The sequence below is a fragment of the Copadichromis virginalis genome, linkage group LG12, assembly GCF_057382275.1.
Source record: "Copadichromis virginalis isolate Kocher_CV1m ecotype Utaka linkage group LG12, C_Virginalis_male_GT1.1, whole genome shotgun sequence".
In the NCBI taxonomy this organism is placed as follows: domain Eukaryota; kingdom Metazoa; phylum Chordata; class Actinopteri; order Cichliformes; family Cichlidae; genus Copadichromis; species Copadichromis virginalis.
The window spans coordinates 4,642,979-4,665,710 of record NC_140629.1 but is presented as its reverse complement, the minus strand read 5'-3'; the positions used below and the strand labels follow the sequence as shown (position 1 = coordinate 4,665,710).

The 22,732-nt window shown below is 42.1% G+C and overlaps 1 protein-coding gene across 1 annotated transcript in view; it reads right to left on the bottom strand.

Annotated features, from left to right (window-relative positions):
* Positions 1-22,420, bottom strand: part of galnt9 (polypeptide N-acetylgalactosaminyltransferase 9) — a 103,672-nt gene extending 81,252 nt beyond the window's left edge. Inside the window, exons 1-2 of the mRNA XM_085474433.1 lie at positions 21,261-22,420; positions 8,648-8,828 (exon numbers count right to left, since the gene is read on the bottom strand). Of these exons, the coding sequence (XP_085330559.1) occupies positions 8,648-8,828; positions 21,261-21,501 (422 nt within the window). The 5' untranslated portion in view covers positions 21,502-22,420. The remainder of the gene's footprint in view (positions 1-8,647; positions 8,829-21,260) is intronic.
* Positions 22,421-22,732: the final 312 nt, after the last annotated feature.

Below are 22,732 nucleotides of genomic sequence, written 5' to 3'. Positions count from 1 at the left end.
GCGTTTAAAGCGTGGAAGTACTGACCTTACTTTGAGTTTGATTCCATAAAAAGTGACAAAAACATTAGTGTCCGTTGTGCATGGGAAGAAAACTTCTTTTTACAGCGAAAACAAGCACCGAGTAGCTACGACGTAATGGGAAACTCACAGAGAAACTCGCGGATTCTTCCACTGACCGCTGCGGCACACCTGCACCAGGGTAAACCTCCGCCTGCCCCACTCCTGCTTTACAAATTCAAATTCAAATTCAAATTTTATTTGTCACACACACACAACCATACACAGTATGACATGGGGGTGAAATGCTTGTAGCTGTACAATGCCCGACCATTAAATGACAGAAGAAAAGTTTTACAATATTTACAATTTACTACAAAAATTTACAAATTAACTTAGGAATTTACAGTAAAGAATGTGCAAATAGCAGAAGAGATTATAAAGATAAGGATTATAAATTATAGGAATTATAGGATTATAGGAAATGTGTGGTGGTGCGTGTGGTGACGTGTGTGAGAGTCCAGTCTTATAGTGACGTGTTTGGGAGAGTCCAGTCCTACACCTGGTTCAGGGCCCGAATAGCCTGGGGGAAGAAGCTCCTCCTCATTCTCTCTGTTTTGGCCTTAAGGGAGCGGAAGCGCTTCCCAGACCTCAACAGTGAGAAGAGTCCATTGTTGGGATGGGAGAGGTCCATCATAATCTTCCTAGCTTTGGACTTGCACCGCTTGGTGTAGATGGACAGCAGGTCAGGGAGCTCTGATTGAATGATGCGTTCTGCCGAGCGCACCACCCTTTGCAGATCTCGTCTGTCCTGCTTGGTGCTGTTCCCAAACCAGGTGCAGATGTTTGACGTCAGGACGCTCTCGATGGTGCAGGAGTAGAAGTTCTTGAGCACCTTCAGTGGCAGATGGAAGTCTCTAAGTCTTCAAATCAAATCAAATCAAATCACTTTTTATTGTCACATCACATGTGCAGGCACACTGGCACAGCACATGCGAGTGAAATTCTTGTGTGCGAGCCCCACAAGCAACAGAGATGTGCAAACACAACAACACAAACGAGCAAAATACAAGAATGGCCAACCTGAAACTAATAAATATATGTACAATATATAATAGTGTATGCATTTCTGGATGTGTATACTAAATATTTTCCTACGTGTGTGTGTGTGTGTGTGTGTGTGTGTGTGTGTGTGTGTGTGTGTGTGTGTGTGTGTATACACATTTTTACAAATTAAATAGTAAAAAAATAAAATAAAATAATAATAATAATAATAAAATATATAAAATATACAGAGTTGAATATGTGCAAAACAAGTGGCATTTATATACAGTATGGAGTGCATAATGTTGAAGTTCCAGTAGTGAAGCTGAGGTGTCTATGACGTGTTCAGCAGTCTGATGGCCTGATGGAAGAAGCTGTCTCTCAGTCTGCTGGTACGGGACCGGATGCTGCAGAACCTCCTTCCTGATGGAAGCAGTCTGAACAGTTTATGGCTGGGGTGACTGGAGTCCTTGATGATCCTCCCCGCTTTCCTCAGGCACCGCTTCCTGTAGATGTCTTGGAGGGAGGGAAGCTCACCTCCAATTATCCGTTCAGAGCACCGCACTACTCGCTGGAGAGCTTTGCAGTTGTAGGCGGTGCTGTTGCCATACCAGGTGGTGATGCATCCAGTGAGGATGCTCTCAATGGCACAGCGATAGAAGGTCCTGAGGATGCGGGGGCTCATGCCGAATCTTTTCAGTCTCCTGAGAAAGAAGAGGCGCTGCTGCGCCTTCTTCACTGTTTTGTTTGTGTGTACTGACCACGTAAGATCCTCCGCCAGATGTACGCCAAGGAACCGGAAGCTGCTCACTCTCTCCACAGCAGCGCCGTTGATGGTGATGGGGGTGTGTACTTCTCTGCACCTCCGGAAGTCCACTATCAACTCCTTTGTCTTTGCGACGTTGAGGGTGAGATGGTTGTCTTGACACCAGTGGGTCAGGGCGCTGACCTCCTCCCTGTAAGCCGTCTCATCACCGTTGGTGATAAGACCCACCACTGTAGTGTCGTCTGCAAACTTCACAATGATGTTGGAGCTGTTAGTGGCTGTGCAGTCGTAGGTGTAGAGTGAGTACAGGAGAGGGCTCAGTACACACCCCTGTGGAGCACCAGTGTTCAGTGTGATGGGGGATGAGGTGATGCTGCCCAGTCTGACCACCTGGCGTCTGTCAGACAGGAAGCTAAGGATCCAGCTGCAGAGGGAGCTGCTCAGTCCTAGATCCTGCAGTTTCCTGTCCAGCTTCGAGGGAACGATGGTATTGAATGCTGAGCTGTAATCTACAAACAGCATCCTCACATACGTGTCTCTCTTCTCCAGGTGTGACAGGGCAGTGTGTAGTGTCAGGGCTATGGCATCATCAGTGGACCTGTTGTGGCGGTATGCAAACTGTAGAGGGTCCAGTGAGTCGGGTAGTGCAGAGCAGATGAAGTCCCTGACCAGCTTCTCGAAGCATTTGCTTACGATGGGGGTCAGGGCTACAGGTCGCCAGTCGTTCAATGAGGAGATGGTGGAGGATTTGGGTACAGGGACGATGGTGGCCATTTTGAAGCAGGCTGGGACTACAGACAGAGAGAGGGAAAGGTTGAAGATGTGCGTTTATAGTCCGTTATAGTCCGCAGTCCTTTCCACAGGCTCCTAGAGTCGCACTGTCGTAGCTGTGACTCTAGTTTTTCCCCGTAGCTCCGCTTTGCCTTTCGGACCGCGCTGCGCACGTTGTAGGACGCAGCCTTGTATAGGTCCATATTACCGGAGACAAGCCCTTCATTGTAGGCAGCGGTGCGTGATCTCAGAGCGTCGCGGATGTTTTTATCCACCCACGGCTTCTGGTTGGGAAACGTTCGGATGATAGTTCTTTCGGCTGTGTCGTCCGCTAGTTTCCCGATAAATCCCACAACCGCTTCCGTAAACATGTTGATGTCATCAGAGCTGCGCCGAAACATGTCCCAGTCTGCGTCATCCAGTGCGTCCTGCAGCGCGGCCACCGATTGGTCCGTCCAGCGAGCGACCTCCCTCCTGATTGGTGGTTGCTGCTTTAGCCTTTGTTTGTAAGCTGGTATGAGGAAGATGGCGGAATGGTCCGATTTTCCAAATGCCGGCAGGGGTTGAGCCTTGTAACAGTTCTTGAACGGGGTGTAGCAGTGGTCTAATGTCCTCGTGCCCCGGGTGGGGCAGTTGATGTGCTGGTGAAGGTTGTGAAATGTCAGTTTGAGATTCACTCTGTTAAAATCTCCCATAACAATGAGTGCGGCATCTCGGTGAAGTGTTTGTTGATGTGTGAGAGCCTCATGTAGCTCACATAAGGCAGTGTCCGAGTCCGCGTGAGGCGGAATGTAAACAGTGCAGGCAATGACCGCAGTGAATTCCCGAGGGAGATAGAAAGGGCGACACTTAACGATCAAAATCTCCAGATTGGGCGAGCAAGAGCGTGTGAGTGGGGAGATGTTTGTGCTGTCGCACCATCTGTTGTTCACCATCAAACACACTCCACCACCTCTTTTCTTCCCCGACTCCATTGTCCTGTCCATGCGGTAAACCGAAAAGAACCCCGTCGGCTGCACGGCGTGGTCTGGTATTGCTGGGTTCAGCCAAGTCTCGGTGAAGCAGAGGAGGTTGCAGTCCCGAATGTCTCTCTGGAACTTGATTCTGGCTCTGAGGTCATCAAGCTTGTTCTCGATGGATTGAACATTGGCTAGCAGGATACTGGGCATGGGTGCGCGGTGTGCGCGAGCCCGTAGCCTGTTCCTGATGCCGGCTCTTTTACCTCGAGGCCGATGCTTAGGGTCGCGTCCTTTGTTCTCTCTCAGGATCTCCTTTGGCCAGGTTGGGTCCAGAGTTAAACATGGTGAAATGTTCGTGTACTGCAGACCAATAGAAACCAAAGTGTCTCTACTGTAGCGGATTTGTGTGTTTTGCATGATGCCCATGCAAGATTATCGCAGATATAGCAAAAAGTGACGAAAAACTGCAAAAAGTGGAGAAGTTAGGGCAGAGCATCCAGCACGGCAGCCGACCTCACCGGCGCCATTTTGTCTTAGTACAGGTGAAAATAGAGCAACAGGACCGCTGAGTCTTTGATGTGATTTATTTTCTGCTGTTTTACTTGCATCCATTTGAAAGAGTGAGTGTAAACACACAAAAAAAATTATGTGCTGGAATGTGCAGAAAATAAGTTTAAATATTAAACAAATTTCTTCCAGTCAGAGAATGTTGCATATAATTAAATGTTTGCTTGATGCATAAAGTTAAAAGATTAAAACTAATAAAACAAGTTTTAAAAAGAGACTTTTCCATTTGATTACATTTTGTATGATGGATTATGCAGAAAAAGTAGAACTGGGCTGAAAGATCTATCGCTTTATCACCTACTCAGGTTGTAAATCGTGTTTTTAAAAAGTAACTAAGTAACTAAGTAACTAAGTAATTAATTACTTTTGAAAATAGATAATCAGTAAAGTAATGGGATTACTTTTTGGGGGAAGTAATCGGTAATTAGTTACTGATTACTTTTTTCAAGTAACTTGACCAACACTGATTATAAGTATGGTCAGCGAAAAGAAGGTGAAGTGGTTACACAAGAGTCCATGTAGGGAGCATACAAAGATGAGGTTACAATGTGTTGTACTTTAAGACAGGAGACCCTTGAAACTTATTTATTGCATCTATAAAAGTGAAAATCTTGTATTTTTTTTACTGTTTTTTAATCAACCTAATGTATATTGTTTTTGAATCTGCAACCAAACAGAAATGAAACAGATACATGAATATTATTCCCATACAGTATTTCCTAACATTTGATCTATATAGTCTACCACTGGTATGATTCAAGGCATGCTTCTATTGGTTGTGACAGGTGACTGACACACTGTATGGCTAACCCTATGTCATGTTACTAATACAGTCAAAAGAAGTGATATGCGTGTCAGTGTTTAGACAGTTTTGCTGAAAATGTAATTTCTGTCACAAAAAGACCCCATAGCACGCCAAACTTTACTGCTTCATAGGTTCTGTCCTCTGATCCTAAAACAAGCTCAGGAGCTGCAAATGCAGTAAAAAAAAAGATTCAGCATTATTCATTATCATAATTATTGCATCATTAAACTGCAACTCAACCTTCAACAACGAGTAACAATTACCAGGCAGAAACATGAGGCAAAAAGTCTTTTATCATAATATTAACACGTGATAGTTGCGAGATGTTAATAATTTTAATTTCATTTAATAAACTGTAATCACACGCTGCAGAGAAACAATAAGTACCTACTACTTTCTGATTTGTGGGTTGATGTATACAATGTTCTCCAGGTCACTGCTCATATAAGTTCATTAGATTTAGTGTACATTACAGCAACTGAAGTCTTAGTCATACAACCAGCTCTAGATTAGCTTTGGTGTCACATCACTTTAAAAGGGGGACTAGAACAAGGTCCCTGCGCTAAAGCAGTGCAGCTGTGAAGTCCGAGGCAGAAATCTCCTCAAAGGCTTTGTACAAGCCTTAAAAAAGCTGAAAACTTCTGGACAAAAACACTAGAAAGACAACGTGTGAAGGCAGCAAAGAAATCCACAATCACTAGTGCCACAACAATGCTGGCTGTTGCAGTGTTGTGTTGATTGCACACGCAATATTTTATCCCTCCAAACAATTCTTTCACATGCTCAGAGCACCGCTTTGATGTTTCTATTGTTCTCCAAAGTGCGACTTCAGTGACATAAACAGAAAAGGAAAAAAAAAACTGCATTCACTTTCCACTGCATTGATTTTCATGCAGTTTCTAAAATAAAATAAAAATGACAAAAGCTGTATCTAGTTTGACATTGTGTATTTATTTTTGGAGTCTGAGAATGTCTTTGTGTATATGGGTATATGAGGGTGAAGAATTGTGAAAATACATGCATTTATATAAGGACACATAAACACAGGTAGAGAAAGAGGAAAGCGGAGGAAGACAAGCTGTCAGAATCTGGTCCATGATGGAAGTAGCACAAAATCCAAACACCAATAAGCATCTGAATAGGGGGTCATATGATTGTTGGGTTTTTCTCTGTATCTATGAAGCACCTTGAGGCGACTTTTGTTGTGATTTTGCACTATATAAATAAAATTGAATTGAATTGAATACTAACACTAATAAAGGCAGCATCATTTGAAACTGGAAACCAAACCATCCACACACACACACACTTTTTTTTATATCTTGCAGCCTCCAACAACCAGCCAACCCTTTTAATTAAAAAAAAACAAAACCTTTCGTAAAACCTCTCTATTCCAGAGGCTGTCCTAGCTAACGTTATTAATTAAAAAGCTCTTTTTAACCCAATCTCCTCCTTCCCACTCCTCTCTTGTCTAATTTTTCTGGGTGTGAAAAAGAACTTAAAACAAAGCAGCATGGATGAAATCATTAGCTATCCACACTAAAATCCTCTCTGGGCTGTCAAATTTCCTCTCTGTGTTTCCGCCTGTCACCATTGTTCTTTGACATTGTCTGATATCAACACCACTGACAGCCCCGATTATCCCCCAAAACCCAAGCCATCTCCTCCACCTCCTATTGTTTCACAACTATAATTCACTTTCTAAATATAAAATATAACTTCAAAAAAGGAAAATTAAGGCTCTTCATTGGGTGTCAGCTGGGTTTCTTTTGCAAAGAAAATAAAATCTACATTTTAACATTAAAACAGCTCAAATGTTGCTTTCATCTTATTGCACTTCCTGTCATATTAGGGATGTCTAGCAATGTGCTTTCATGTCACTTCCCATAAATACAGTAGAAATGTACTTTTTTGCAAAATTATATTATATATTACTAGGAAACAAAAGTAGCTGGATTATGAGGCTCCTCATTTAAATTCGGGGCAAGTTTACTACATGCCATGTGCTAATAGGACATTCAGTGCAGTCAGTGCAAAATTAATGATATAAACCACAGTATTTCTCCCGCTGGTTGCCATTAAATTTACAAGAGTGACATTCGCAGTTTTCTATTTAATATGAAAACTGGCATGAGACAGTTTCTGGCCTACATGACACCTCCTCAACTCGCCTACAGCAGGTACTAAGTACAGAGGGTCCAGTGTCTTGTGGAAGAAGTCCTGAAAATACATAATAGTACACTTTGATGGAACATGCTGCGTCTCACCTTAAGCTTATACGTGCATGCTGGCAGTGGAATTGGCTTTTTATCTTGACGTGATTAGCTAGTTTCTTTCCAAAACCTCCTTCAATTCCTAATATTAAGCAATCACTGAGAAACTACTGAAGGTTAAAAATGGTCCAAATTCTTTTGACTCCAGTGAAATGATCACTGTGCCATTTTTTCCAGGTGTAACAACAAAGCATAATGTCCAGGCATACACTAAAAAGACGATTTGGTAGCTTGAGTTCGTTAGATGTTACGTCAGCTAGCTAATTGACATCAAAGATTATATAACGTCAGAAAACCAAAAAAAAAATAAAAATGTACGGCACTGCTACATCTATCGATCTAAAAAAATATGAGCTAAAACTATATAACAGCATGCTATAGAGGCTTAGTTAAGTTCGGCTAGTTCATATATAATGATCTGTTACCTCATTGCTAGCTTCCACAGACTCTATGCATCCATCCATTTTCTTCTGCTTCAGAGGTGCTCGAGAGGTGTGGTACACCCTGGACAGTTTGCCAGTCTATTGCATGACTATATATAAAATCTGTGTAATCTACAGAGCTATTATATGGCTAATATACATTTACAGTTAAATTGCTCTCAAAAGCAAACATGCTAAAGGTTGCTGCACCTGGGTCCCTGAACAGCACAGACCAATACCATTTTATGGCAGGAAAAAAAGACACAAAACAGGAAAAACATCAGCTAAGGTGAAGATCCAGGGGGTCAGTATTTAATATGTGGAAATGCTACAACTTAGCCTAAGACTGCTTCTTTCTGAGGTGTTTAAATTTTTGATGTTCAGGACAGAGTGAGCCTGGAGGCTGTAGTGTACACTGTGAGCTTTTAAACCCTTAGTTTAAAGACATGCTACACAGAAATACTGCTGACACAAAGCTGTCTATTCAAAAACATCTAAAACAGTGGAGGCCTGCACCCAGAAGCTGAGTCAACTCATATGGCCGCTATTTGTTTTACTGCTGCATGCATGAAAAAGAAAATATGTAAAAGTAAGAACACATCCACATGTGACTTTCTGACTTGAAGAAAGTATTACAAAGACATGACTGTTCCCTGCACTTTTGACCTCACCTGAACCTGCAAGAAGCTCTTGCAAAATCCACTAATCCTCAGGCTCAGGCTATATTTGTACAGTTTATCAATTCTAACACTAGTTGCATGGTGGTCTGTTTCAACTTTGCACAGTAAATGTCGCAGAGGATAAGCAAAACATAAATAAATAAATAAAAGAAGTGGATGAGGATAAATGCACAGTGCACTCAATGATAATGTAAGTTCTGCCTTACATTTCATGCAGTAAAATAATAAAGCCAACCAAACCTAAAACAAGTCTTTTTTTGAAGGCTACAGAGCCAGCCACAGGGGGAAAGAAACAGGTGTAGAGCTGTAGCTGGAAGAAGAATGTACATGACATAAAATGAGCAGAAACACAGGCAGACATACTTCTTAGGCCTGTAGTCTGGGATGCTCCTGTCCAGGGAGATACGATCACTGAGCTGAGCATTGTAGCCATACTCCTCGTACTTCCTCTCGACATCGCGGCTATCTTCTCCCAGAGTGGCAGCAGCTCCCCCCTGGCCGAGGCCTCCGGGCCCTTCTACCAGCCCCATGGGCTTTGCTAAACCTGCCAAGAAAATAACACATGCGACAGACAATTATACAGATGTAGCCATGAATTCCAACACAGAGCAGACATAGAGAGGTGAGAAGAGGGGGCAGGTGATTGACATTGCCTAGCAGTGTGAAGAAACTGGTGCACAGCAGCTCTGAGACCCAGGAATCCATAGGGTACCATTACAGTGTCTGTCAATGAAGAAGCTGCAAAACACCCACACCGACACACCGTCACAGGGAAGAGCAAAGAAGAGCTGAAGCTGAGAGACACCGTGGCAGAACGGCCAACTCTACAACAGACACCAGACAGAATTTATACACAACTTTAGGTCACATATGGAACAGCGGGCATGAAACTGTCAGTGGTTAATCAAGTGTGAAAGGAAAAACTCTCTGAAACCCACACTGAGAAGGATAATGATTATAGTTTTACCTGGGTTGCAGATGCATTTTGTACAAGTTACCATTTTATTAATGCATATCACTTTGATGTCATCAAATCAAAGCTCCGTATTACAAAGCTAGATGTGCGTTGTCTTTTTGTTTGTACATTCAGATTAAAATGTTCCTCCTTTTATTGTTAAAAGGCTCTCGATTCAGTGTTTGACAGACAACAAAATAAATAAATAAAAACCTAAAATTACTACTACAGAGACAACAGATAGAGTTTAGAATTTTGTGAATAACTCTCCCTGGATCTAATTATTGTGTGGATGCCTTTTTAACAACATCCAAAACACAATGTGCTCCAGATAAATATGCAGGATGCGCTTTAAAAACATCAGCACCACATCATAAACAACTTTAAAAAAATCATGACAACAGAGATGGATCAGACTTTGGAGGATCCTTCATTGGGACCTCCTTGAGACTCCAGTGAGAAACGCAGTCGGCAAATCACTTTCAGATACTTGTTTCTTTGCTTTTTAAAACAGCAGGACTTTCAATAGTGTTAATTTGACCAAATTCGTGTGTCTTTAAACCCCTCACATCTTAGAGTTCTGGGATTTCTTTTCAGTTATTATAAACTATCAATGGTTTTCACGCTTCTTGCAAACCATTGCACTAGTCTGCAGTTTTCAGACTTCAGAAGCATTCCTTTTCCTCCCCATATTGCATGAGAACTCAAAGAAGGTTTCCTTTTAATTAAGATCACAAAGATGGCAGACTAATTAATAACTCTGTCTGAGGTTGATACCAGTTATCTGAAATGATACGAGAAATAACCGAAGCAAAACCTTCACAGGAAGAAAAAAAATCTTGCAATCCTACTGAAATATCGGCAAAAAACAATCTGGAACAAATTCAAATCTGGCATGATCACCGTGGAGTTGTTGTCAAGCTGTTGCACTCAGTTTCCATCTTCAGCCTGACATTGCATCCGGTATAAAGCTGAGGTTAATCTCCGATGTGGAATGTGTGTGGACTGCTGCAAACACATCACATAAGCATTTGTTCTCATTGTACTATTTTTAATTTGCTTAGAGAACACACGTGGTAGCTCGCGGCTTTGCTAGCATGAACCTTTGATTCAACAAGGCCACACCAGATGTTGCACTGAACACCTAATGGCTCTATTCAGCTAATTATAGAAGCATTCTGGGAGCATGTGTGCAGCAGTACCACGACCGTGGAGTGGTTATTCAAACAGCGCTTGTTCCATGCAGGTCCTTTTATCTCACAAAGAGCCCAAAGAGTGGCCAGATTGCCTGGCTGCGTGCTTAGCAGTGAATGGGAGCCCATTCTCGCTCAGCCTCAATCGTGTTACAGTATGCTCCTTCGGTCTAACACAGCTAAATTCAGCGCCGGACTCAAACCGCCCTTCTGCTCTTATTAAAATGACTCATGACTGTGTTTAACGAGCCGTCGCTTTGGTGCTGTGACACTGACATTTTCAGAAAGGGATGGAGAAAAATGCTGTGCGGTGTCAAAAGTGACATCTCGGCTGAGGGGGGGAAAACGTGCAGACCTCCACAGTACTGTAAAATACTGAGGTGGGGACCGAGTTTCTGACTTTTGAAAATCCAAACCCTCCTGGGTCACAAGCAGCTGCCCTGAGCCAGCTTTATTTCCACTTTAGCCATTACTAGAAGCATTTTGGCTCTGCTGAAAATCTGTCATCAGGTTGGAGAACTCTGCACTGTACGTTTAATTGCACATAGTAATGCTTTGATGACATCACAGGAAAATAAAATCTTAATATGAGGACATAATTGTTGTCCTCATTTATAGGCTTACAAACACTGCAATTTTTATGGTGCAAGCAATCACCATGTTTGTAAAATAGCGATTTTTATATTCAGTGTTTTTCTGGGGAGAAATACAATATAAGTCTTTGCCATGGGAAAATTAAAATGCCCGCATTGCAAAACTCCCATTAACAGCGCCCACCCTCCAAAAATAATTTTTGTGCAGTGTCTAAACTACAAAGAGACTGTTATAAGGACATGTTGTCATGCGTCCGTGCCAGCCTTCACTATTGTTTGACTATTTAAAATTCCATGAAACTGTGGGATAATGTCAGATAATTGTTATGCGAGCCAAGCTTCCACTGTGGCCTCCACAGAATAATCGAGCTGCGTCTGTTCTCCGTATCAACAGATGGACACACAGACAGTAAGCAAACAGCGCATACCGATGAAGAGCTCAGCTCTCAGCTTCACCCCCTCCAGGAACTGAGGAGTAATCACCATATTTGGATGGCCTCAAATCCTCGGGTGCGACTGAAGATTTGTAATTGGAGCTGAATGGTTGGAAACTGGCTTCTCCCACGAGAGGGATTTAGCATGCCCGACACCAGCCAATGTGGTGGCATTTTGACAAGTATGGGTGGGGTTCACGTCACGGACAAGCCATCTGTCATAGCTGCCTGTGTCACACAATAACACAGATAGCCTCCAGAGCCAGAGTCTCAAGTCTGGAGGGCCTCTCTGTCTCTGCGTGTGTCTTGGAAGCAGGACAACTCCTGCCAGCTTTGTTTTCTGGTCACTGCGTTATTTTTTGCTTCCCTCCTGTCTACAGCTGCCTCGGTCTGATTGAAGGTTCCTTTATGGGATGAGACCTTAAAGTCTGATCCGCCGCTGTCTGTCTTTTAGCGTTTTAGCAAAAGGTTGGATTGCTGACATGTAAACTGTACCGCAACAAGCTTTAATATCTTTATTGAAGATTTTCTTTTTAAATTTAGCTGCTGTTTTGATGTTGCTCCAGAGATGACTTCATATAATAAAATAGCTTTCACTGGCATTGATTCATTCATCAGGTTTTCTAGAGTTTGGAGTCTATTTGTGTAAAATTGGTTTGGAAGTAATCACTTGAATATGCATACATTTATCAAGGGCAAAAGCCACATACTTCTGTTGCACAGCAAATTTTCTTTCCAAAAATGGACTGCTTTCAGATAGAAAGCTTATCTGAAAGAAATACCTAGACTGTTTGTCTGTGAGTAGAGCATGGTACCAACATTGTGAGGACTAAAAGCTCTCCTGCCACAGCAGCTACACAAGTTAAAAATGTATGTACACATGATCCTGCGGGGTACTTTGTATAAAAGCATCCAGCTAGTAGGCTCTTGTATTCTGGTCAAAAAAAGGAAAAAAGGACAGTGACTAAAAGCTCACAACACAATGTGAAACTCTAGGGAATGAAAACTAATATTCCAGCATAAAAAAAATTTATTTCACATTTTCCGTGAGCTTCTCTCCCGTTCACTGTTTCTAAAGTGGTAGTAGCCCTTCAAGCAGCGCCGTTGCACTTTCACAACTTTACTTTGAGGCAATTACAGCCCAGCATCTGCTTCTCCCTCTCAGGCCTCACTCCCATCCAAAGGATCAGCGCAATGTGGCTCATCTGCGACGACATGCACCGGTTTCAGTCTCATTGTGTCCCAGCTTGTATCCGTCTCTGAGCTCTTTCCTCTCAACCTTCAATGGTTTGTCCAAAACCATCTGACATGATACAGTAAGAGCCACAACAGTTATAAATTATCTAACAACCTTCAGAATGATTCCGATGTGGCCTTTACAAGAAAGAGTCTCAAATTCAAAGATGACCCCATTTTTAATAAATGATGAGTGGTTTTAAGTGTGTCCAAAGTGATGCAGCAGAGTTCTAAATATTGATGCTGAGGGGAGGTGGAGGATTTCTGTGGACTCTTGAAGAGGAGGAAAATAACTCATTCTAAAGAGATTTAAAGTCTTCAAAGGCCAAAACAAATCTATGAAACATTGAGAGCTGGGAGAAGCACTGGTTTAAATCTGGGAGCCAGGCATCTTAAGAGGATGAGAACTCAGATTTGGAAATTGATACCAATTAGACCACTAAGTTATCTCTAAACATGCAAAAGCACTGACAATAGCTCATGTACTCCAGATATAAAGCATAAAATAAATCATTGAAAATTTCATGTTTACTGCCGTGTTGGTCGGGTTAAAAGTGTGCAATGAAATGAAGCAAGAACAAGGTTGTCGATGGAAAAATAGCAAAAAGTCTTTGAAGTGTGTCAGAATGTTACAACACTGAGACGGGACCCAGTCACGAGGAGCTCCTTTCCGTAGGATGTAGGAGTTGTTCTGCATCAAGAAATCATGAAGAAAATTTACATGATCAGTTATCCAGCCTGGCAAACTGGCCTATGCCCTTCAGTCACTGGATATCATCATTAAATGTTGGTAATGTAATCACTGCATGACTCTAAGCCAGCAGTATAAATAAGAGGGATGCTCGCTCCATCTGAAATTGACATTATTATCTGCGGCTGCCTGCTGATTGTCAGGTGAGCCGCTGAATTCGTTATCGTGATTCCTCAAGGCTGAGCAGAATTGATTGTTATCTGTTTCTGAAACTGTGTTGTCAACCAGCGCCTCATCTACATGTCATTATTATAATATAATTCATTTCATCAGGATTCATCACGCAGAGATGTGATGTCCCTGCAGCCACCACCATTACACGCTGCAAAACGTATACGCGCACCATGATACGTATCATTAAAATTGAGTTTGAGTGCCAAGCGCCTGCCAGCGTGGAGGGGAGTGAGAGGGCTGTTTCTCCATCCTCATCAAGTCTTTGTTTGAGCTGGCTTGGCCTATAAACAGCGTTAGATTTTTCCCTATAATTGGGCATATAGATAAGAAGCATATCTGGTGCTACAGCTGGACCCGCGAGGCTGCCAGCCCATCAGCTCCTACGCAGTGAGGAAAGACAGGAAGTGACATGCATGGCTGATGACAAGCGCCTCAGTGTGCCTGTAAGTTGTGGGACAGCTGAGCTTAGACAATGATGCTTCCAGTGATGGTCAGAGAAAAGGAGTAGACACAATAGCAGTACACAGGCTCTCTAACACCAATGTCTGTTTTTTTAAGAAGTTTATTTTTAGAGCAGTTCTGCTCTAAGGTGATAAAAGAAGAGAGGCAGCGAATCAAATGGCTTTCAGGTACTTTCATTGGTGTCCAATCCAAGTAAGACAATCAGAATGAAAATAGCCAAATATATAAATATTGATGTGTTGTATAAGCCTATTTTTAAAAAGCTTAATCTTGCAATTGCTGACTGACTATAGCCCCTCTCGGAACAATAGTTATCCAAGCAGCTTAGCAATTGTCAAGCTCTGGAAATCTCCCCACCCTGAACCGCTCTGTACGGGTTTATGTAAAAACAGCTGAACAGTTTGAATGTAACAGCTGAAGCTGTGTGTTTGTTTTGCAAAATATAAGCACTTGTAGTTTGTTTTACTTGATACCAAATATGACCAAAAGCCGCTCATGTCACAGTACAGAAACGCTTTACTTAAAGTCACTAACTTGACGTTGGTCTTCTCAACATTCTCGTCCTTTTGGATCTATCTCTCACTCCATCCTGCTAAACAGACTTTCCTCTCTTGGCATCACACCTAGCCTGATTCCAATCATATCTCCTTCCACTCTTGTTTATTCCTTGTAACTTCTGGTGTACCCCAAGGTTCAGTCTTAGGCCCTCTTCCCTTCATAATAAATTTTCTTCTTCTTGGTACCATTTTCCTTAAATTTGATCTTCACTTTCATTGTTTTGCCGATGACACTCAATTATATCTCTCCTGCAGGCCGGACTCCTCCCTCCCACCTTCTTCTCCCACTGGACTGACAAACACACGCATACATTCGTAAACATCATACACGTCACTAGCAAGCACTTATCTGAACAATCTCATACATACATACAGGAACACCTTCATACACCAAGTTACTTTTTGCACAGCACTCAGTCTTTTGCAAATTTCTATTGCACTGCTGTGTCTGCATCGTCTCGTGTCTGTTCTGTTCTGTCTGGTGCTGCACTCTTTGTTTTGTTTGCAATTTTTGCAGTTTTTTTTGCAATTTTGCACATTGCACTTTATGTATTCCTGTGTCAATTGTCTGTTATATGTCATATGTAGCACCATGTTCTTGGAGGAACGTTGTTTCACTGTGTACTGTACCACTGCACATGGTTGGGATGACAATAAAGCCACTTGACCTTGACCTTGACCTTCTCTTACACAATGCTTATGCGAATTAAAATTCTGGTTCAGTTCTAATTTTCTTAAGCTCAATGAGTACAAAACTGAAATTCTCATCGGCATCAAATCCAGCTTGCTGGTGGCAAATCATTTCACTCTCACTATTGAGAACTCCACGGTTTTCCCTTTACCTCTGGTTAAGAGCCTTGGTGTCATCCTTGACAGCTCACTACTGACAGCCACATTACTTCCTGCATTGACTAATGTAATTCTCTCTTACATGGTCTCCACAAAAAGTGCCTCCATAAGCTTCAACTGGTTCAAAACTCCGCTGCCTGCATTATTAGCAGAACCCCTCCTACTAGCACATCACCCCTATCCTTCAGGAACTTCACTGGCTCCCTGTGAAATTCCGAATAGTATTCAAGCTTCTTCTGTTCACTTTCAAGCCCCTTTATAACCTTGCTCCTCCTTACCTTTCTGACCTGTTTAGAACTACCTCTTCTGCCCACTCACTTGATCTTCTTTTTCTATTCAACTTGCTGCACTTCTTTCTGCCTCAGCACTGTGGGAAGCAGAGCTTTCAGTTTCTCTGCTCCCAGGCTGTGTAATTCCCTACCCCTGGATATTAGAAACATTGGTCCTCTCCCCCAGTTTAAATCTCAACTAAAAATCTGTTCACGTTTGCATATTCACTGTGAACTTATTGGTTGTTTATTTGATCTTGTTTTTATTGTTCTTTGTTCTGTCCTTGTTCTATTATGTGTTTTTACTCTATTGTTAAGTGTCCTTGAGTGTCTTGAAAGGCGCTTTTAATAAAATGTATTACTTTTATTATTAAAAATTATTTTAATTCAGTTGTTGAAATAAGCTAATGTTTCATTAGTGCTGCGTCTTCCTCTACCTTCAAAAAGCAAAGGAAGAGACATTAAAAAAAAACTGTTGACATCTTCAACTGCAAATGAGATCAGATTTACTATATCTTTTTAGAACTTTATAAGATCTCGGGCGTTTTTGCAGTCACAGAACCTGGACACCTTACAGTGATTGAGTGGACCATGAGTTTCAGTGTATATCAAAGTATTCTAATGATTGTAGTGTAAACAGTGATCCCAAGCACAGCAGGAAATCTACAGCAGAACAGCTGAAAAAGAAAATAATCAAGCTGCTGCAATGGCCCAGTCAAAGTCCAGACCTCAACCTGATTGAAATGCTGTGGTGGGACCGTGAGAGCCTCAAACCTCAATGAACTGAAGCAATGTCGTAAAGAAGAGTGGACTTAATAGTTTAAAGCTCAAAACATATTACTTGAAGTTGAGCTGTGTTTAGCTTTCGACACACAGTTTTCTCAGAACATTTTTTTCAGAATACTTATGCTGACAGTCCTACAACACTGTGCACTACATCTCATAAATGCCAAAATGATATAGCATGTGAATGGGAACAGTACATAATTCAAATTAGTTTGTTTTTGCAGTTGTTCCAGCTGTGCCAAAACTGACATAGAATATCTATCAATCAATCGACGTTTCTTTCCCAAATACACTTTAAAAGTCACAGTCAACTTTTCCACTGGGTGAATTAATCCTGCAATCATGCGCTTCTTTTCCCCCTCCCTACAATAACTGAAATTTAGGACTTCATGATGGATGTCTAACTCTAAAGTAAAAGATTTCCATCTCAATATTGACCAAAACACCCCAAATAAAACATGTTAACAGTGTCAAAAGAAATTCTCTAAATGTCCATCAATATCTGGCTATAGTGTGCATTTAAGTCAGTAAGACTTAGAGGGCTCCAGCAGCTAAGTACCTGCAAGGAAGTATTTACCGGTGCTAATGTTGTACTTAAGTCGAAAACACTACTTCATAAGCTTGTTAACAAGCTTAAAACCTCTCATCTGATTGCTCAAAGCTGGTGGCATCCACAGCAGAGCAATGCTGCTGATAACCCTCATGTTACTCATTTCTGCACAGAATGGGCTGCTGGAAAAGCTTGACCGTTGTTTTCTTGTTGGGAGTCTAGTGCTCGTTCTTCAGGCAACCGTAAAATAAGAATTCTCTGGCTTCTTTATGTCCTTCAAATCTAATTGGACTGTACTGCATATCCCATGGCATGCCATAGGTAGGCAATAAACAACAGGAGGAATGGGCGATTACTTAATATCGCTGCTGGACATGATAATAGTTATTGGCGCGTTGAGTCCTCTCACCATAGTTATCCCCAGTGGCCATAGAATACAGTTTGTGAAAAACCATGCAAGGCCTGTGACAGTCAGCATCCATCCACTGTGCGCTCCTGCTTCTGCTTAAGACAAATGACTATACCGAAACGGATTGATGTTTATGATTTGGACCGCATAGAGATTATTTACAAGTAATACATCTGCATTTGTCACTCTGTACAACAGCACTTTTGCAGTTGAATTCAGCAACTTGTCATGTGACGCTCCATTTGAAATCCAGTGTAACAGCCTGACACTCAGTGTCATTGTTAATCAAAGAATCTCACTCCAAGGTCAAAAAAATGCTTTCGTTCTGTCATATTTTGTATGATACCTGGCAGGCAGGGAACTGTGCCAGCTCTGCACTTTGTGGTTTGTTCCCCTCTTCAGCACACTTGTGAAAAACCTGCAAATTGTGCTCCAGATACTTGGACTCAGCAGTGCAACAGCAAAGACAAGTCAGGTCTGAGAATATTTTATGAAATTGATGTGACTCTTTTGACAGCGCATGCCTAGCATTAGAGGAAACACGCCTTCCAGGAGATAGTCGGCATTCAAAGACTCAAATATACGTCGCACTCATGGAATGAGACAACGTACATCTCGTACTTCTTCAGCTGGGACAGCAGCTCGTCTTTAGAATCTGAAAAGTGCATTTTGTGTAGATATAAAAGCCTATTGCTTGACCTTGAGTCCCACAGTCAGCAAGATCTGTGCAGACACTGTGTGCTCATGCCCAGTAGCAGTGATACTCTGCTGTATTGACTGTCTCACTTTCATCCTGTCTTCAGTGGGGGAAATAATTATTTGATCCCCTGCTGATTTTGTAAGTTTGCACACTTTTACAGAGACCTTAACAGTCTCTCATTTTTATTGTTGTTTCATATTAATGGAGAGAGAGCGAATATCCATAAAACAACACAATGCAAATTTTAACGTCAGTAAGTAAATTAAGTATTTGATCCCTTACAAACCATCCTGAATTCTGGTTCCCATGGATTGGCTGTGTGTCCCTGTGGCACAGAGATTACAATGAATCAATCAATACAGATTCTCATGATCTCCTTAGCTCCTTATATATATATATAAAGCAGACTTGTCCATAGAACAAATTTCTTTCATTCCAACCTCTCTACCACCATGGCTGAGACCAAAGAGCTGTAAAAGGACATCAGGGACAAGACTGTAGACTTGCACAAGGCTGGAATGGAATACAAGGTGTTGGATTAGCACAAGACTACACAGGAGGAGCTCAATGACGATCTGACGTTGGGACCACAGTCACCAAGAACACCCCTGGTTATGCCAGATTCCTAGTTATTAGAGCAACCCCTAAATCTTCCTATGTTGGTTCATGGAGTTTATTTCTTTCTGCTGTTTTGCCTCCAATAAAAGGTTGGTTTCATTTTGATTGCTGCTTCCATCTGGGGTCCTCGTTCACCATCTAACTCGACAAGTCCCTCTGCATTCACGAAATACCTGAAAACTCATCTCTGATCATTAAAAATATATATTTAGATTTTTTTTCTACGAAAATAACCTCTTTATGCCTTGAAATGGTCTTGATGTAATTCCACATCGTTACCTCATTTTGTATGCACAGATCTATGAATATGCAAATTAATTCCCACCTCACACTCCTGCCACAGCATCCACTAGAAAGCCCTGTACCACTTAAAATGTGTGCATGTTAAGCAGGAGTGGGGAAGGGAGAGGACAACACACTTATGCACATTGCTTCACTTGTACATCAGGATGTTCCTGAACACAGCATGGTGCTAAGAGAGGATAAACTAAATCATATGAGTGCATCTGAAAATTTAAAGTGCCTGAAGCAATGGCTAGGCTCTACCTATTAAAATTTACAAAAACAAAACTGTGTGTCCCTGTTTTGCTGTTCAAGTCGCACACAGAAGCAAAACAGAATGCGGCGCAGAGAGAAAGTAGCAGGACCGCAAATGACAGCAATACTCACACTTAGCTTAAATAGAATCAATACACAGGTAATTATCAGGCAGTTAATCACATGTTGATAATATAGGATAAAACCTGTTCCAAATTACTAAACAATGTTAAAAAATAATATTCATTGGTGAGGGTCTTAGAGAAAACAGTCGAATGGAGTGCCCCACCTTGTCTTCTTAATCTTTCTCCATAGAATTAAGATAAAATGATGCAACTTCAGTGGCAAAAGAGACATGCTTACTTTCCTCAAATTGTTTATGTCTTTATTGTAAAATTTCTGGGTTAAACGGCTTTCAGGAGGCTGACTATTAAAAGGTTATGATGAAATCTTTGCTCTCTATCATTAAGCCTTAGCTATAGTGTCAAGAAACAAATCAGTAACTCAGTGTAACAGTCTACCATGCAGCCTTCTCATTATTTGGCTTGAAAACAAGTCTTTGTAGATGAGGCATCACTGGATCAAAAACAGATCCCTCCTGTACTAGTGAGAGAAGAGGTTGCCCAAATAACTGTGAATACAGAGTTCCAAACTGGATGCGCTCTTCAAAAGGCTGAAGTTTAGCAGTCACTGAGTCATCATCAAGTCAGCCACTTCATGCTGATGCATCTGGTACGGTTCATGATGCACGGTAGAAAAGCACTCCTGTGGTAATCACAGGATGTGAGAACATATTAGTTGTGATCCCACTTATCCCTTATTATGTGAGTGAGCACTCTGGAACAAAAAAAACAAAACGTTTAATTCAAGAAATCTGTTTCTTTCATTGCAAAAAAAAAAAAAAGCCAAAATATTATTTAGTACTCAAAGATATTTTTGGTGCAGAGTCGCTTACAGGAATGCAAAAGACACTGGATATTTTAGCTAAACTCATTTAAATAGGTTATATGTGTGGTTGCGTAACCCTTGACCAAAAAGCCCATTCACTCCTATTTAACATTTGAATCAGAATTGAAGAAATTCCCTTAAGAAAAATGATGCTCATGAGAATAAAAAGTACTGGTAGAAAGTGTGCATGTAAATATGAAGTACACATAAACATAGAGGCTGAGGCTGATGTAGTCATGCCTCATTCATTTCATGAATCTTTTGAAGCCCACTCACTCACCACGACCTTCTCCTGCTTAAAACACATAGATGTATTAAATAAAACAGTAAGGCAGAGTAAGACGTAACCTGATTTAAAAGGATTTCTGCTGTGGTCAAAAAGACCAGATCTGACCCACAGACTAATGCCCGTGTAATGAAATCCTGTAAAAGTCTGTCATTGTGTTATACAGGTAGTACATTAGACTCTCCTTCAAAACGCAGACTGCCAGTTAAACCTGGCATATCTCACCAGCGATGCTTCCAGTGAAATGGCAGGAATGCTGCTGGCGTACAGACTTTCTCCAAGTGCGATTCTGCACCGACCTCGATAATTATTAGAAATTCGTGTGAAGTTTACAACAGGTCAGTGACAGCACAGGGAAGTACATTAACACCGATTTGTGCTTAAGCATATGCAAAAGGTATACAATGCATAATTAGCCTATTAATGCGCAAGTCTGATACTATAGCCATTAATTTATGTGACAGTGAAGCGCTTTTACCAAAGAAATGAGGCTAGACTGACAATAAATAAATAAATAAATAAAATGCATGAGTCATGGTCCAGGTCAAACTCACCTGAGCGCATCTTATTACCCGATAAATTGGCTGACAAGGACTCCCTGTGTGCTAAATATAAAATCTTTGCTTTCATAGATCACGGATTTAACAACTAAGAACTTCAGTTTCCTACCGTTTAGCTGGTTGTAGACCACATCCTCCAGCCTCTCCAGCCTCTGGAGAATTGACTGCCTGTCCACCAAGTTGGAAACTTTGCCATTCCTGGCTCGCAGCCTCTGGTCAGAAATACGCCCTATCTGGATGAGCTCCTCGGATCGGTCCTGGATCCTGCAGTACACCGAGAACAGTATAATCCCCACAAACACTAAGATGTTGACGGTCAGCAAAGTTTTGATTTTGCGTGCCACAGCCATGAAAGGAGAATATTGTCTGGCTGACTCAGTCAAGCCCGTCAAAAGCTCATGAGTGGTGGCCTCCTTTGTCACCTTACAGTGTGTCTTGCGGCGGGGTGATTTCTGTGCTCGCTGGAGAGAAGGTCAACTCGCGGAGACCCGAAGGGCTGGCAGATCCGTTCAGCACCACGGACAGCTCCGTAGTGGGACACCGCACCGGTCACATAGAACTTACAAGGTGGGAAATGTTAGTAGCGTCCCCGGAGCTCGGCTCCAACCAGCGAGCGATGCTTTTATGAGCTTCACTAGTCGACAAACAGCTGCACTCGCTTCACCTACATATTACAAGCGAGAAATGACGCCACGGGAGGCATTCATCCTCCCGAGCAGCCCCCGGCAGTTGCAAAACATCTCTCCTCCGCAACGTGGTAATTCGCCAGTTCCTTAGCATCAATATGTCTCGTCCATCGCGCAAGAAAAGCCCTGGTTTTGAAGCGTCACACAGCTCTCGCCGCTCTGTGGCATCTCCTTCCTCAAAGGCGTTGTGGTCACCCGATCCGTCCCGCTCTGCAAATATGAATCCAAATGCGCTTATGTCCAACAAATAAATAAATATATATATGCGTGTGTGTGTGCGCGCGTTTCAAAAACAAAGCGGCGTTTCTCTTTCTCCCCTCTCCCTTTTCCTCTCTCTCTCTCTCTGCCTCCGAGTCTCTTTCTGTGTTTGTGTCCCGTCAGACCATCGCCGCCTCCCTTGGCGCTGCACCGTGGGATGAGTTGAGAGCAGATTTGCCCTCAAACGCAGTCAAACGACGCTCGATGTCGATGGGAGCGATGCAGCCGGGCTCTGGCATGCTGTCGCTCCTCTCTCAGTCTCCCCGCTCTGTCAGGGAGGAAGAGCCACCGCTGCGTCCTGACGTTTAGAGGCACACAATCATGAATATTCACAAGCAGTGTTGTGTCGGAATAAAATAAATAGCGCGACCATGGAAGCAGCGTGTACTTCCACTTGGTAGAGCAATCTACACCACCCCACCCCACCCCCTGTACAGGTGAGCTGTGGAAATCTGTGTGAAGATGTGTTAAATGGTTTTTCTATGTTATTCACAAGGCCGAGCCTTTAGGTTAACCAATTCGCACATATGTTTCAGGTTGCATGCATGCACTCCTATACATACACGCTCTGCTTCAGAAGTAGGCTATAAGGATCATTTCACAAATCACATGCTTGACTACAGTTTTAACGCCAAGC